At 43.7% G+C, this 16,059-nt stretch overlaps 1 protein-coding gene across 5 annotated transcripts in view; it reads left to right on the plus strand.

Moving 5' to 3' along the window:
* The window catches only part of CADPS2 (calcium dependent secretion activator 2), a 514,814-nt gene that overhangs the window by 224,892 nt on the left and 273,863 nt on the right, over nucleotides 1–16,059 (plus strand). For all 5 annotated transcript variants that reach the window (XM_075928806.1, XM_075928789.1, XM_075928797.1 and 2 more), the window contains exon 6: nucleotides 6,159–6,280. In XM_075928806.1, the coding sequence (XP_075784921.1) occupies nucleotides 6,159–6,280 (122 nt within the window). The remainder of the gene's footprint in view (nucleotides 1–6,158; nucleotides 6,281–16,059) is intronic.

The following is a 16,059-nucleotide window of genomic DNA, read 5'->3' on the forward strand; positions in this document are numbered from 1 at the left end:
ATTGTCCTTCTTCCCTTTTTTTAAAGATGGGCACTACATTTGCCTTTTTCCAGTATTCTGGGACCTCCCCCAATCTCCACAAGTTTTCAAAGATAATGGCCAAAGGCTCTGTAATGACATCTGCCAACTCCCTTAGCACTCTTGGATGTATTAAATCCAGTCCCATGGATTTGTTTGTCTAGCTGTTCTTTCTCCACCGGACTGGCTATAAATGTCTGGCAGGAATGGTGTCCTAGAGCATACCAGCTTACGTGCACTTCTGGAACGAGAAAAGGAAGCATAGATATTATTAGAGAAAAACAATGGATACCATAATGTTTCTCAGCTAGTGGTTATGAAATAATTCATGATCATGGAGATAATAAATGACAAGGATAGTAATTTATAAAGCAATGCTGTAATTAGTGTTCTTTATAAAGCTCTGATTGTAGCTGTTGGCTGTACTTTACAGACACTTGGGGGGGGAAGAGCTTCAAGGAGCCCAGAATCTGTCATCCCCAAATGGTATTATCTTGGCTTCATCCATTTCACAATGCATGCTCCTGTAGCAAGGTATTGGAGGACTTCACAGTACTCTTTACCATTAGCTATGAAATCCCTTGTGTTCCTCCTCACAACCTTTAAATATAGGTTTTTACAAGCGAATAGAAATAAGAAAGCCAAAGTTAGACAGACAATGTCCGTGAGGCGATGTCTCTTTTCATTGGACCAACATCTGTTGCTGAAAGAGACAAACTTTCAGGCCACACAAAACTCTTCTTCAGATCTGGGAAAGGTACTCAGTGTCACAGCTCTTCCAAGATTGTTTAGCATAAGTAGTCAACGTATATTGTAAGAAACCATTCAGTATGAATTGGCTCTTTAACACATCTGCTTACAAATTTTTGTAATAAGCCATATATCCACTAAAAATCATGATCTTAATAAATACTGTTTACTAAAGATATGAATTTAAACTCCCAGGTTTGCCTTTTGAAGGTATTGTATTCATTTCCTCAGAGAATGAGGACTGAGAGGTGAGGGATGGAATGACTTTCTGAAAGGTGTTCACCCACAACTGATATGGGGTTTAAAACTGATGAAAGACAAAACTACCATATCATCTGTCAGTAAGATAAATGGTGAATAATCCTGTACTGTCCCTCAGCTTTTACGGGACCACATCTAGGTTAGGTAAGGATAGTCATAGGTCTGGCATTGGAAAACTAAAAAAGGTCCAGTCTCTTGTTTAGCAACAGCCTCCAACTGTATTTTTCCTTGAATTATTTCCTTGTCCTTTAGTAGATTCAGCAGCCATTGTGGGCCCAAGGGCAAGATGTGGGGGAGGAGCCAGCCCTTAGCACTAGCCAGAGCATGGTGCTGCCCTCCCTCCCTCGCCCTCAAAGCAGTGGCAGCTAGGAGTTCTGGGCCTCTTTGAAATACCATCTGGGGCCGCTGCCTCCTTTGCCCCTCCCCATCAGTAGACCTGAGTAGATTTCACATTTTCTGCTCACACATACAACCTCTCTACTCATATGGAATCTCAAAATTCTCTGACACAGGTTTGCAAAGGAGTTAACTCTACCACTGCCCTGCCTGTGGAGCCTGGGGGCTTGTGCCTCTCATGAGCAGACAGGGGACCTGTCACAAGTGCTAGCAGTGCTGCATGACCCTCCTGAGCCACCTGGAGCCTTCTGGAGGCCAGTCTTAACAGCTGTTTCAATTCCCACAGCCTCCTCCAGGCTTCCACTTCCAAGCACCAAGGTCCCACTCTTGGGCTGTTGCCTGTGATCCTCCCTGAATTTGCAAGAGGAACAGGGAGCAAGTCTCTGACTTGCTACTGTTGCAATGTTTTCCAAAGTCCCCTTGCAACTTCTGTTACCCAGCTTGTTGGGTGATGGGACAGGTGAAGAAAATGTCTGTGTGTCTCTGTCTCTCTCTCTCTTTTGCTGCCCTGACCTTTTCCTGAGCACAACAGAAAATCTGTGTTATTAACTTTGGGTTATATTGCTATAAAGAGGTCAAATGGAGCACTGAAGAAATATGTGGTGTGACTGTGAATAGAACCCAAGTCCCTTGACTCCTAGATTTATGCTTTAGTCACAAGAACATCTTTTCTCCCATCATCCAAGCAGCCATACTGGGTCACACCAAAGGTCCATCTAGCCCATAATCTTGTCTGTTAACATTGGCCAATACCAGATGACCGAGAGGGAGGGAACATAATAGGTAATCATCACGTGGTCCCTCCCGTGTCACCCATTTCCAGACAGAGAGGCTATGGACACCATTCCCACCCAGCTTGTCTAATAGCCATTGATGGACCTAACCTCCATGACTCTATATAACTCTTTTTGAACCCTGTTCAGGTTCTAGCCTTCACCACATCCTCTGGCAAGGAGTTCCACTGATTGACTATGTGCTGAGTGAAGAAAAACTTCCTTTTGTTTGTTTTAAACCTGCTGCCTATTAATTTCATTTGGTGACCCCTAGTTCTTATATTGTGGGAATAAGTAAATAAGTTTTCCTTATTCACTTTTTCCACACCAGTCATGATTTTATAGACCTCTATCATAGCCCCCCCTTAGTCTCCTCTTTTCTAAGCTGAGAGGTCCAAGCCTTTTTAATCTCTCTTCATATGGGAGCTGTTCCAAACCCCTAATCATTGTTGTTGCCCTTTTCTGTACCTTTTCCAATGCCAATTTATCTTTTTTTTTTTTAGATGAGGCAACCACATCTGTACACAGTATTCAAGATGTGGGCGTACGATGGTTTTATATAGAGGCAATAAGATAGTCTGTCTTATTCTCTATCCCTTCTAAAATTATTTCTAATATTCTGTTTGCTTTTTTTAACTGCCACTGCACACTGAATGGATGTTTTCAGAGAACTATCCACAGTGTCTCCAAGATCTCTCTCTTGAGTAATTGTAGCTAAATTAGTCCCCATCATATTGTATTTATAGTTGGGATTATTTTTTCCAATGCGCATTACTTTACATTTATCAACATTAAATTTCATTTGCAATTTTGTTGCCCAATCACTTAGTTTGGTGAAATCTTTTTGAAGCTCTTCACAGTCTGCTTTGATTTTAACTATCTTGAGCAGTTTATTATCATGTGCAAATTTTGTCACCTCTTTGTTTACCTCTTTCTCCTGATCATATATAAATAAATTGAATAGGATTAGTCCCAGTACACATCCTTGGGGGACACCATTAGTTACCTCTCTCCAGTCTGAAAACTGACCATTTATTTCTACCCTTAGTTTCTTGACTTTTAACCAGTTATCAGTCCATGAGAGGACCTTCCCTTTTATCCCATGACAACTTACATTACTTAAGAGCCTTTGGTGAGGGACCTTGTCAGAGGATATAGTATAAGTACACTATATCCAATTGATCCACCTAGTCCACATGCTTCTTTACCCCCCCCCCCCCCCCGAGAGAACTCTAGAAGATTAGTAAGGCGTGATTTCCCTTTATAGAAGCCATGTTGTCTTTTCCCCCAGCAAATTATGTTCATCTATGTTTCTGACAATTCTTTTCTCAACTATAGTTTCAACTAATTTGTCCAGTGCTGGCATCAGGTTTACTAGTCTGTAATTGCCAAGATCACCTCTAGAGCCCTTTTTTAGTACTGGTATCACATTAGCTATTTTCCAGTCATTAAGAACAGAAGTTGATTTATAGGATGGGTTAGCAAACCACAGTTAATAGTTATGCAGTTTCACATTTGTGTTCTTTCGCTATTGTCAGGAATCCATAATAGGTTTTACTTTACAACTACTATACTTTCTGTAAAGTTTGGCTAATACTGAAAAATGAATAAAATAGTCTCACATACTGCTTTTCAGCTATATTGGAATTTTACAGGTCAGTCCCTAGCACAGTAAACATCACAGGTATAAATTTTGTTTATAATATGCAATGCCGTTTAACATTAATAGGAGCATGTATATATGGTTTGATGGGATTGAGTTTTGTTGCTTTACAGAAACATTTTTAGTTTAAAGATCACATTCTTTTTCTTAGTTATGTTGTACATCTTTGCTTAAAACTGAAAGGTCTGTACAAATCATATTTGGGTTTCAACAACAAGTTTTCATGTTACAGAAATTGGAAAAGTTTCACAGATTCTAGAGCTTCTGGTTTGTGTGCAGTACTATGATGACATCCTCCTGCTTGGTGCTACTCTGGAAGCAATGCAAACTTGTTTTAACTGCATCTAAAGCTGGCTTGAGCAAAATACCCTCCATGGGCCGGATCCAGGCTGCCAGGCAGACACAGTGAGGAGCCTCAGGCAGATCTTTGACTGCCCTCCTGCTGAGAGAAGCTGTTTGAACAGATGTGAACCCAGGGGAGGGAAGACATGCTGGTTTCCAGCCAATGGGAGCCTGCATGTTTTCAACTGGCAGATGGTGAAGCACTCTTCCCCCTCCCCTCAGGCTCATAGCTGTTCAGGGGCCATGTGGTTTTTGAAGCCGGTGGCGGGGGGGGGGGGGGGCGGGAAGGGAAGGGAAGGGAAGGGCAGAGAATATGCTTTAGAAGGCTGCTGGTTGGGAGTCAAGCAGGTAAGTCTCCTAGCCAGAGCTTGCCTCTGGTACCCCAATCCCTCTGCCCCCCACATCCCATATAACCCAAACTCCCTGCCCCCTTCATGCCTCCATATCTCCTCCCAGATCCTGCACTCTAATCCACTTCCTCAGGTCATAGCCCCCTTCTGTCCTAGGTTGCAACACAAACACTCTGTCCCCTTCTTTAGCCCCTTCCCCACATAACCCTAACCCTCTGCTCCTCCTCCTGCACCCATATCCCCTCCCAGATCATGCACCCCAATGCCCCACACCAGGTCACAACTCAAACCCCTGCAACCCCTCCTCACCATGGTCCTCTGCCCCAAGTCACAATCTCCTTCTCTAGGTCACGGCCCAAACCTCTTCACCCCCTCACTAGGAATGTAAAGGACTAGTCAACTATCTGATAAGCAAATCCCTGTGGCTCTTATTACATTTAAAATGCAGAGCCACAGTGAAGGTGACTCCAGAGCTGACATGAGCCAGGATTGCTCAGTCCTGGCTTGACCCAGCTCCTGGAGCTACCTCCACTGTGGCTCTGTAGAGGAGCTTCACAACTAATCATATAGTTGATACAAATTGTATTGACTATAGGATTAGCCAGATAATTGCATTTTAACAGCCTTCTTCCCTCCTGCGCCCTAATTCCCTAACTCATGTCTCAACTGCCTCCTTCACCATACTCTTTCTCAGGGCACACACCTTCTCCATTAATATGGAAGAGTGCAGCCCTTGACCACTTTCAAAATTTTTGGAGTGGCCCCCCACCATCAAAAATTGTCCACCCCTGATCTAAAGGATCTGCATGTGATAGAGAATATTCGTCGTATGTATATATTAGAGAAGTGAATGTAAACAAATATGTCGTATGGCTACATATTTACCCTCTCCAGCAACAGCTAGGTACTCTTTCTAGTAAACTGAAGACTAGATATTTTTATGACAAAGGATGATCGACAACTAAAATAATTTTCATAAGAGATAAGAAAACTCATTTTTTTGTTATAGCTTCTTACACCAAAATACTAAATAACTCTGTTACAGCCCATCAGTTTTACAACAGGAAAATTGCTAACACTTTTATGGTGAAAGATCTGTTCTTCATATCATTTGTAGCTGTTATTAAAGGTCTTATCTAATGAATATCCATTAAAATTAATGGAAAGATTTATTGATTGTATGTGTATTGGATTAACCCTTAAAATATCTTTTTTATGAACACTTATTTAAGCATTTCCTTTAAAAATTATAATCTGTACTAGTATTTGGAACTGAATGTAAGAACTAATTTTAAATGTAAATACTTCAAATCAATGTGGAGATTATCGTTGACACGAGACTTCAACAGGTACCCAAACAAAACCCTACTACAGTAAATATTACTAGAATGCAACACACAACTTTTACATTCTTTGTTCCTTAATTGCTATAGTATATATTATTTAAAGATGACATTAAGGGAAAAGATAAATTCATGTTTGTCTATAGAGACTTGAGTGACATAATTGTATTTCTGTGCAGGGCAGTTTAATAGCTCAATATCTGTGGTGGTTAACATTTTCTAAAGTCTGATATATAAATTGTGTTCTTTTCTTCTTGCTTAGATTGTTATAATGGAAGTGCAAGGATTAAAGTCAGTAGCTCCCAATCGGATTGTTTATTGCACAATGGAAGTAGAAGGAGGAGAGAAACTTCAGACAGATCAGGCAGAAGCATCAAGGCCACAGTAAGCACTTCTATTTTTTTTATAAAATATATTTTCTTCACAGCATGGAAGACTCTCCAAGAAAATTTGGAGAGACCCGTAAAAAGAAAGAGACATTACAGTAGTTGGTAGGTTTAATATTAGAGCACGACGGTATTTGTCTTGGTACAGCACTTGAACTCTTATCCAGCATAGATGAGAAATGTAACATATAAAACAGTATGCAATGCGGCTGTATCCATGTTGGTCCAAGGATATTAGGGTATGTCCACACTGCTCACTTATTTCAGAATAAACTATTCCAGAAGAAACACTCCAAAATAGCTTATTTCGAAATAGTGCGTCTACACTACAGAGAAGCCTCAAAATTAGTCTGAGGCAGGATCTCCTAATGTGGATACCCTAACTGGATTTAGAGCCACAGGAAGTGCTAGAGAGTAATTACTTTGAATGGACCTGGGGAGGAGCTATTTTGAAATAGCAGCAGTGGAGCAGCCACGCTACTGCTATTCCAAAATAGCTATTTTGGAATAGGCATTATTCCTCATGGAATGAGGTTTACAGAAGTCAGAATAAGCCGTCTGTTATTTCAAATTTATTTTGAAACAACAGAATTGCTGTATAGACGCTTGTATTGTTATTTTGGAATAATGGCCATTATTCCGAAATAATGCTGCTGTGTAGATGCACCCTTGGAGAGAAGTAATATGTGGGTCAAGTAATATGTATTTGTGGACCAACTTCTGTTAGTGAGAAAGACAAGCCTTTGAGTTACAGGACCTGAAGAAGAGTTCTGTGTAGCCTGAAAACTTGTTTATCTCACCAACAGAAGTTAGTCCAGTAAAAGATATCACCAAACCCATCTTGCCTCTAATACAAAACAATAGTTAATTATAACAGAACCAGGAAGCAAAACACTTGTAAACTTGAAAACAATGCTTGTTGTTAATAACAAATCAATAAAAACAGGTTTCAGGTCTGTGTAAACAAAGCAATTGGAAGCTGTAGCATTGTGCTCTTTTCTGTACCATCTAACAATTCAAACCTTTTGATATAAATTAGTTTGAGAGAGCTTGTGTGTTTTCTAGGTTAATATGAAGGTGGCCTTGTGGAGTTCAACTTGCACAACCAGTGGAAAATCAATACTCAGTAATCAATCCTCTCAAAGCTTACTCACCTACTGAGCTTATTTCATTTTAAATGATAGGAGTCACTTCTTTCATTTAATTTTGGAAAAAAAACTAACTCAGAGGGGAAAAGCATTGTACCATGGTAGTTGAACTAGGTGGCACAAAGAAAAAAAAAGTGTGGTTTTGGTAGATTTGTTTGACCTCTGGCTGCACATTGACTTCACAAGCTTTCCCCTCTGTTAAAATGTCATTTGGAATCTCTTGCAGATATGTTTCAGAGAGATCATGAGGGTTTTTACCAGCTCCTTTTGTGAGTCTTGTGAAAAACAATTTAAAAATTGTTGTCACTAATATTTCTAAAAGACAACTTAAACTCAGAAGTAAAGGTGGCTTCAGTTCAATTCAAATCACAGATACAAAATTTGATTAGGCCAAACTGTAAGCATGTCATTGTGATTGTGTCACTTTTCTATAGAATTTCCACAAGCTGTTAAACTTTTCTCTTGCATTTTACAGGAAACTTACCAAACCAAAGTTTTACACCCATGGCTTTTCTATTCCAACATATTTTCCTCTGATAGTGGCCTAATACTTGTTGGTTCAGTGACACCAAAAGAGGAGATCATCACCCCATTACAATAATGCATCTGACCAGTTTTAAAGTTCTGTACATGAATAGTGAAAGGTGGAAAATGCAGTATAATTGAATTTCATACCTATCTTCGATAGAATTTTACATTAAGGACGTAGTGCAAGGGTGGATGAAGACAGGAGAAAATGAGAATGATAAAGCACTTGTAATAGAAAGCATTGATGTTAGGGTCTGATCAGCTCTTGAAGGTAGATCAGAACTTGAGGGTTTCAGGCTGTATATCTGAAACATGTAATCCAGGAGTGGAGAGGCACGTGGCCATGTTCTTCTAGACAAGTGTTAGGTGAACAAAGGAATAATCTCTGACCTGGAATGAGGATTTGAGAAGTGTACCGTACTGTAGAATGAGGTACATGCTCAAAAAGAGGATATGAGATCGTGGAAGTGTGTGTGGGCACAGCCATAGGCATTTGCAAATGTTGTGGCTGCTGAGTTATCAATAGAAACAACACTTAAAGCTGATTTGTGATCCTCTGAATGATTAGAAGTGCCCTGCTTCATTGTAAAAAGTGGGATTTCTATTGCATTGGAGCTGCCACCAATATGGTACAATGAAAAAGAAAGTCCCTGAGAGAGAGTTTTGTTGTATACAAGAGGGATTTAAGAGGAGACCATTGAAGAGGATATTTAAGCAGTCAAAGCATAAACTTAACAAATTATATGTTCATCAGCATGTGAGGAGGAGGAAGCTCTCTCTCGGGAATTGGAGGCTCTTGATCCAGAAAGTGTCTTTTCACGCATATTGGCAGTATTTTAATATCAACAAAGTAAAAAAGCGTTTAGAGGAAACATTTAAAAAAAACATAGACACAAAGAAATAAATTAGAGTTTAGCCAAACATTCCAACTCAGTAGCTGACCATTTGTTCCATCTCCTCAGAAATACAAGTAAAAAAAGAATGAGAGGTTTCTGTCTACAACATGGAAATGGGGAAGGTTTCAAAAAACAAACATATTAGTAACAGAATGGAACTGGCATGAAAGAAAAAGGCCTTGTCCTTTTGTGGGAGTGTTAACAGCTTTGTGCACCAAAGAGTTGTGCTGAAACAGTCCATGTGGAGAATTGTGGGTGCCAACTAAAAGATTCCTAGATCACATTAAAGTAATCCTATTTGAGACAGTTTGTTGTTTATCTGTATGATAAATTGGTACTTTGTGTGTTTCACCATGGCTGGTCACAGCTGAGAATATTAAGTTCAGGACATTGCTGAGAAATAGGGCAGTCACACACCAAAACTGGTGGTGATTTTTCTATAAGATATGCTAACACAGCAACAAAAGTAAACTTCTGTTTCACCACACTGGCTAACAAGAAATGCAGCCTTCTGAGGTAGTCCAGTCAGACACTAGACTTCATGATGAGTGGTTATTCAAACCAGTTTAATCAACTCATCGACTTTAAGGTCAGAAGGGACTATTATGATCATCAAGTCTGACCCCCTGCACAGTGCAGGCCACAGAATCTCACCCACCCCTCTTAGAATAATCCTCTCACCTATGTCTCAGATTTTGAAGCCTTCAAATACTTTGAAGGCCCCAAGATGCAGAGAATCCTCCAGCTGTGATCTGTGCCCCATGCTACAGAGGAAGGCAAAAAACCTCCAGGGTCTCTGCCAATCTACCCTGGAGGAAAATTCCTTCCCGACCCCAAATATGGCGATCAGCTAAACCCTGAGCATGTGCTTCACCATCCTCCTAGTGAAATAGTTTTTCCTAATATTCAACCTGGACCTCTCCCACCATAAGAACCAAAGGGTTCTTCTGATCCCAAAGGACCAGCCACATATGCAGAGAAATATAGAACTCAAAACTTTCCCAATAATCATACTGTTGCTAACCCTTTAATATCTAATATTTTAAAGTTTGTTTCTAAAAGAAAAGAAGGTGAGAGTTAAAATGGTCAAAGGAATTAAATACATACAGTAATTATAAGGTTTTTGGAACAGATTCACAGCAGTGAATAGAATAAACTACTACTTGTTAAGTCTCTGCTTCTAAAAGATTGGAAGGTTCGCATTCCTTTGGATAGAATGCTCCCATCAGTGTAAGTCAAAGATCAGAGCAGGAAAGAGGCAAAATGGAGATGCTTCCAGGGTCTTATACTTTCTGTCATGTTGTTAATCTGCTCTTAATCCTTCAGGGTGTGTCTAGACTACATGCCTCCGTCGACGGAGGCATGTAGATTAGCCAGATCGGAAGAGGGAAATGAAGCCGCGATTAAAATAATCGCGGCTTCATTTAAATTTAAATGGCTGCCCCGATCTGCCGATCAGCTGTTTGTCGGCAGATCGGGGCAGTCTGGACGCGATGCGCCGACAAAGAAGCCTTTCTTCATCGACACAGGTAAACCTGGTTTCACGAGGCATACCTGTGTCGATCAAGAAAGGCTTCTTTGTCGGCGCATCACGTCCAGACTGCCCCGATCTGCCGACAAACAGCTGATCGGCAGATCGGGGCAGCCATTTAAATTTAAATGAAACCGCGATTATTTTAATCGCGGCTTCATTTCCCTCTTCCGATCTGGCTAATCTACATGCCTCCGTCGAAGGAGGCATGTAGTCTAGACACACCCTCAGTGAAAAAATACAGGTACAAGAGGGACTCCAGTATCACATGATCTAGTCACAAGCCCTTGATTACTTTGGTAAGTCATATCATGGCCCTTACCCATATTCTGGCTAGAACCTCCACAGGAAATGCCAGGAAGTGGGAATTCACTTCTTCCATGGCCCAGTGTGTTCACTGATGGGTCATCACATGAATAGTCCATTCACAATGTGCTGGCTAGACTGGATGTAAGCTACCTTGTGGGGGGTTACAAATTTGAAATACAGGTGCATAAATAATATTTATCATTTCAGATAAAAAACGATAAATGCATAGAAATAGGATAGTCCTATTCAGCAAACCCTTTTTTTCCATTGACACCTTCTATGACATATTTTGGCATTTCTTCATTTTAAGTAACAATAGTAGTAAGATGATCTGCCTGGTCTTATTTTATTCATTTAATGTCACAGCATGCTAGTAACAAATGCACACTGTATAAGATAGGCTTTCCTCTCTTTTAAGAAGATATATAAATCTCCATGCTATATATGCAATAGTGCACTATAGTAGGTTGAGTGTTTAGTACTGATACTAAAGTACTAGATGTCATGGGGATATGAACCCATGGCTTTTTAGAGCCTACTTTAAAAGTTATATTGCTTCCTCTCATGCTAACCCTATTAAACTTTGATTACTGCCTGAGGAATAATTGTTAATGCATTATAAATGCTTCTAGCTTTTTAACCTTCAAAAAGGCCTACCAACATAAACAGTGACCTTTTCTGCCAGAGACTACTTAGGAGTATCTTCAGAAGAGGCTCCTCCATTATATCAGTATTTCTTCTAGTGGGCTGCAGACCCACTTTGAGAGAGCTGCTAACAGGCCACTACAGTTTGTTTATCTAATTCTAAAGAGTCCATAGTCACACAACCTTGCGGCTTCCATTGAACCTCTTCCCGCGAATCTCCTTGGCTGGAGACAGTGAACCAGGGCCAATGGAAGCTACAAGGCTCCATGGCTACGGAGCCTTTAGATAAACAAACTGGGCCAGCCCATTTGCATGTGGCCCACTTTGAGAAACACTGCATTATATCAACCTAAGCATGACTTTATTGCTTTGATGCACTAGGGATCCATCTTCTATAACAGGGGTGGCCAAGACAGCCTTTGCCAGAGGGATCTGGCCCACCAAGCTGGTTTATCCAGCCTGTGGCCATCCTGTCATACTCCCACTCCAGGCCAATGGAGACCTAGGCAGGGAGTGAGAGACTTTGTACACTCCGAGGCCCTGATTGGCCTAGGGATAGGGGTAATGTGTGAAGTCTCCTCTGATTACCGGGGGCACAAGGCGCCTAGAGGGAACTACAAGCGACTCAAAACAGCTGGCAGTTCTCTCTAGGCACCCGGGACAGGGGGGCAAAGACTTCATGTGCTCCTCCGTATCCAGGCAAATCTTGGTCTGTGGCGCAGGAGCATGGGAAGCCGCCTCACCCAGCCCCTTTTGCCCAAGGCCCTGCCCCTTCTGGGGCAGCCATCAACCACTTCAAAAATTTGTGAAGTGGCACCCACCCCTTCTACAATAGAAAATATCCAACATTAATGTAAATTTTTATCCATGACTATAGATTTTTTTCTTAGTTGAATGGAATCTGTCACAGTAATATCTCTATATATCCTTTTTATAAATATTTAACAAAAATATGGAGAATAATTCCTTAAAAATAAATGGCTTATATAGAAAGATTGTTATGGTTAAGATTGAAGCTTTTAAACATATCTTAGCTATTAAGCATATTTGTATATAAAATAACATGATGTTGCTAGGAACCTTGTGTAGAAGAAAAATATCTAGTAGTGATGTGGATGAGAGAATGCTAGAACAAAATTTAGTGTTTTTGGCACCCATATGACAAATCTGATGATCATCTTTGATCACTAGTTGCATGTATTCAGTGATATAATTCTATCAAAAGAGCTATAGTACAATAGAATTAAGGTTGCAGGGGTAAGAACTCACAAATCAAAATCATCATCAACTTAAGATTGCCTGTGCAAAGCTAATACTGACCCCTTGTATTTTGCCATTTTAAGTACATAATATTTCCCAAATATTAAAATATATGAGCAGCTAATTAGACATTGAATCATAATGCATACAAGGATGCAGAAATAAGATTTTGTGTACAATCGTAAATTTGGATTTCTCAAATCTGAGTACAGTAAAACTCTGATGATCCGGCATCTGATGGTCCGGCACTCCTGATGGTCTGGCACTATCAGGAACCCGGAAGTGCTCCGGGCAGCTGGACCATTGGATCTGCTCTGCCCCCAGCTTCTCCGATTCAGCCGCTGCTAAAACTGACCAGCGGCTGAATCGGGGAAGCGGGGGCAAAGCAGCTGGAGTGCCCCCGGGTAGGCCCTGTAGCGCTGCCCCTCAGAGCTGCAGGACCAACCGGGCAGCACCCCAGTAGTCCCCGATTCAGCCGCTGCTGATACTGATCAGTGGCTGACTCCAGGAAGCCCGAGGCAGAGCAGCTCTGCCTCGGGCTTCCTGGAGTCAGTCGCTGATCAGTTTCAGCAGCGGCTGACTTAGGGACACCTGGGGTAGAGCAGCTGGGGTGCTGCCGGGTTGGTCTCGCAGCACCAAGGGTCGGCGCTACCGGACCAACCCGGCAGCACTCCAGCTGCTCGGCTGCAGGCGTCCTTGATTCAGCCTCTGCTGAAACTGACCAGCAGTGGCTGAATCAGGGATGCCCGGGACAGAGCTGGACTATCGGAAGGGGGGGGCTATGAGGGGTCTGGGGTGGCATCCACCCCACCTCAGACCCCTCATAGCCCCCCCCTTCTGATAGTCCGGCATATCCGATAATCTGGCACCCCCTGGGTCCTAAAGGTACCGTATTATTGGAAGTTTACTGTACTTAACCATGAAAACATAATATACTTTAACATTGTTCTTTAGATCACATTTCCTGAGATTTTTTTTTCCTTAAAAATACTGGGACATTTTGACATTTTCCAGCTCTTGCGTTTTCAGTAATTCTTTTTTAAGCTTTTATAACTATTTTTTTTGGTGTGGATTAATAATATACATTTGATTATATCCATTTCTGATATGTGTGATGAGGTAAAGTATGTAGTGAAGGGGAGACGAACTAGCAGTAGCTTTCAGTTTTTGTCTTACAGTTATGACTGTGATATTTAACTTTCTTGTCATGATTTTGTTCTTAAATCTTTGCATTTCTATCACTGGAAGAAAAACTCTCTTAGGGGATGTCTACACAACAGTGCTATTTCAAAATAACACATCTAGAGCCAAAAACTAATTTGAAATAGTGTTTTGCTATTTCAAAATAGTGTGTCCACAATGATTGGACGCTGGATTGCATTTTAAGGGCAGCTGAAACTGGTTCCAGCAGGGCATCAGGTCAGTAGTTGCTTTGTGTGGCTGCTGTCTGAGGCTATCTGAGACTCGTGCTTAAAGGGACCCCCCTGGACAGCCGATTCTTCAGCTTTCCCGCTTCCTTGCCTACCTCGCCAAGGGACAGCAAAGCGTTTTCCTCTCCGCCTGCTTTGGTCGCTCTCCTTTGGGACACCGCAGTACTCGGCACCATGGAGCCAGAGCCGCCCCAGGGCACTCTGGTGCTCATGTTAAATGTCTTGCTGCAAGCCTGGTAGCAATTGCTGGAGGCTTCCTGGCACCTTCTGCTGCAGGCCAGCCCCCTGGCCCTCCCCCTACCCCTCCTGGGGGCCCTGGAGGAACGGCGCCCAGATGCCAGCGTGCCCTGCCACATCTGGCGTCTGGACACCAGCAGCGACTGGTGGGACCACATCGTCCTGGAGCACTAGGGAGACCACCAGCGAACCCAGAACTTCAGGATGAAAGAGGACACCTTCCTGGCGCTCTGAGAGTGGCTCACCCCTGCTTTGTGGTGACGGGACACACACATGAAGCCCGCCATTCCCCTCTGGAAGCTCTCCATGCCGGATAGCTACCGTCAGAGCGGTGCTCGTGCAGGTATGGCACTCACTGGCCACTGGGCCAGGATGGGGGGGCAGGAAGGAGGACTTGGGCTGCCTCAGGGAAAATGAGGGGGAAGTGGTGGAAGTGCCCTCCCTGGGAGGGTTAGGTCTGTCCCGGCCGCACTACAGACCACCCGTGATGGCCAGGATTGCAGCGGGGGTTGCTCCTGGGAGTGGGGCACGGGGCAGTGGTGGGGAAAGAACACTCCCAGCCAAATGGGCACCCCAGTGACCCTCGGTTTTGTGTGCCTCTCTGCAGGTGGTGAAGGCCATCAATAGGGTGCTGCTCCACAGAGTTATCTGCCTCACGGACCTGGACACAGTCATCCAGGGGTTCGGCGCCTTTGGCTTCCCCAACTGCGGGGGGCGGGGGGCAATTGACGGGACGCACATCCCCATCCGTGCCCCAGACCACCAGGCCTCCCTCTACATAAACAGGAAGGGGTACTTCTCCGTGATCCTTCAGACCATGTCTGACCACTGGGGCCAGTTCACGGACATCAATGTGGGCTGGTACGGCAAGGCACATGACACACGGGTGTACCACAGCTCCTCCGTGTGCCAGAGGCTGCACGCCGGGACTTTCTTCCTCGTCCGCCACATCTGGGTTGGGGATGTGGACATGCCTGTGTGCCTGCTGGAGGATGCAGCCTACCGCCTACAGCCCTGGCTCATGAAGCCCTACATGGGACACCTCAACCCTTCCCGGCAGGCGTTCAGTGCCAGGCTCAGCAGGGCCTGCATCATGGACAAGGGGGCCTTCGGCCAACTGAAAGCACGGTTTAGGTGCCTCCTTAACCACCTCCACCTCTCCCAGCACAATATTCCGCACATGGTGGCAGTGTGCTGTATGATCCACAATTTCTGTGAGAGGAAGGGGGAGGCTTCCCTACCAGCCTGGATGGCAGAGGCTGACCACCGGGCTGGCTAGTACGCACAGCCCAGTACGGCTGCCAGCCGGGAGGCCCTTCAGGGGGCTGGCCACATCTGAGAAGCCCTGTGGGAGAGCTTCCAGGCGGTTGAGGACTGAAATCCCCCCACTGGGGCCTGGGGCCTTAAATTCCTCCCTCACCTCCTTCCCCTCCCTAACCCCCCTTCCTGATCTACAATATAAACACCTGTGTTGCCACAAAAAAAGTATTTATTTTACATAACTGGGGTGGGGGGAAGGGCAGGAATGGGGGGGGAGGGGGAAGGCAAGGGGAGGAAGGGGGAAGGTGAAGCTCAGGGCTGGGGGTCTTGCTGGCTTTCCTGTCTTGCAGCACTGTGGGTGCTGGGGATATCGGGGGGGCAGGAGGGATGCGGGGGGTGGAAGAAGCAGGAGGGGAAAGAAGTGGGAGGGGGAGCAGGAGTGGGAGGAGGAGCAATAGGTGGGGCAGCCACAGGGGCTGGAGCAGCAGGAGGCAGCAATTTCTCCACCAGGGCCTGCAGGTGCTCGCGGAGGG

Source organism: Pelodiscus sinensis, chromosome 1 (assembly GCF_049634645.1).
Source record: "Pelodiscus sinensis isolate JC-2024 chromosome 1, ASM4963464v1, whole genome shotgun sequence".
NCBI classification, from domain to species: Eukaryota; Metazoa; Chordata; order Testudines; family Trionychidae; genus Pelodiscus; species Pelodiscus sinensis.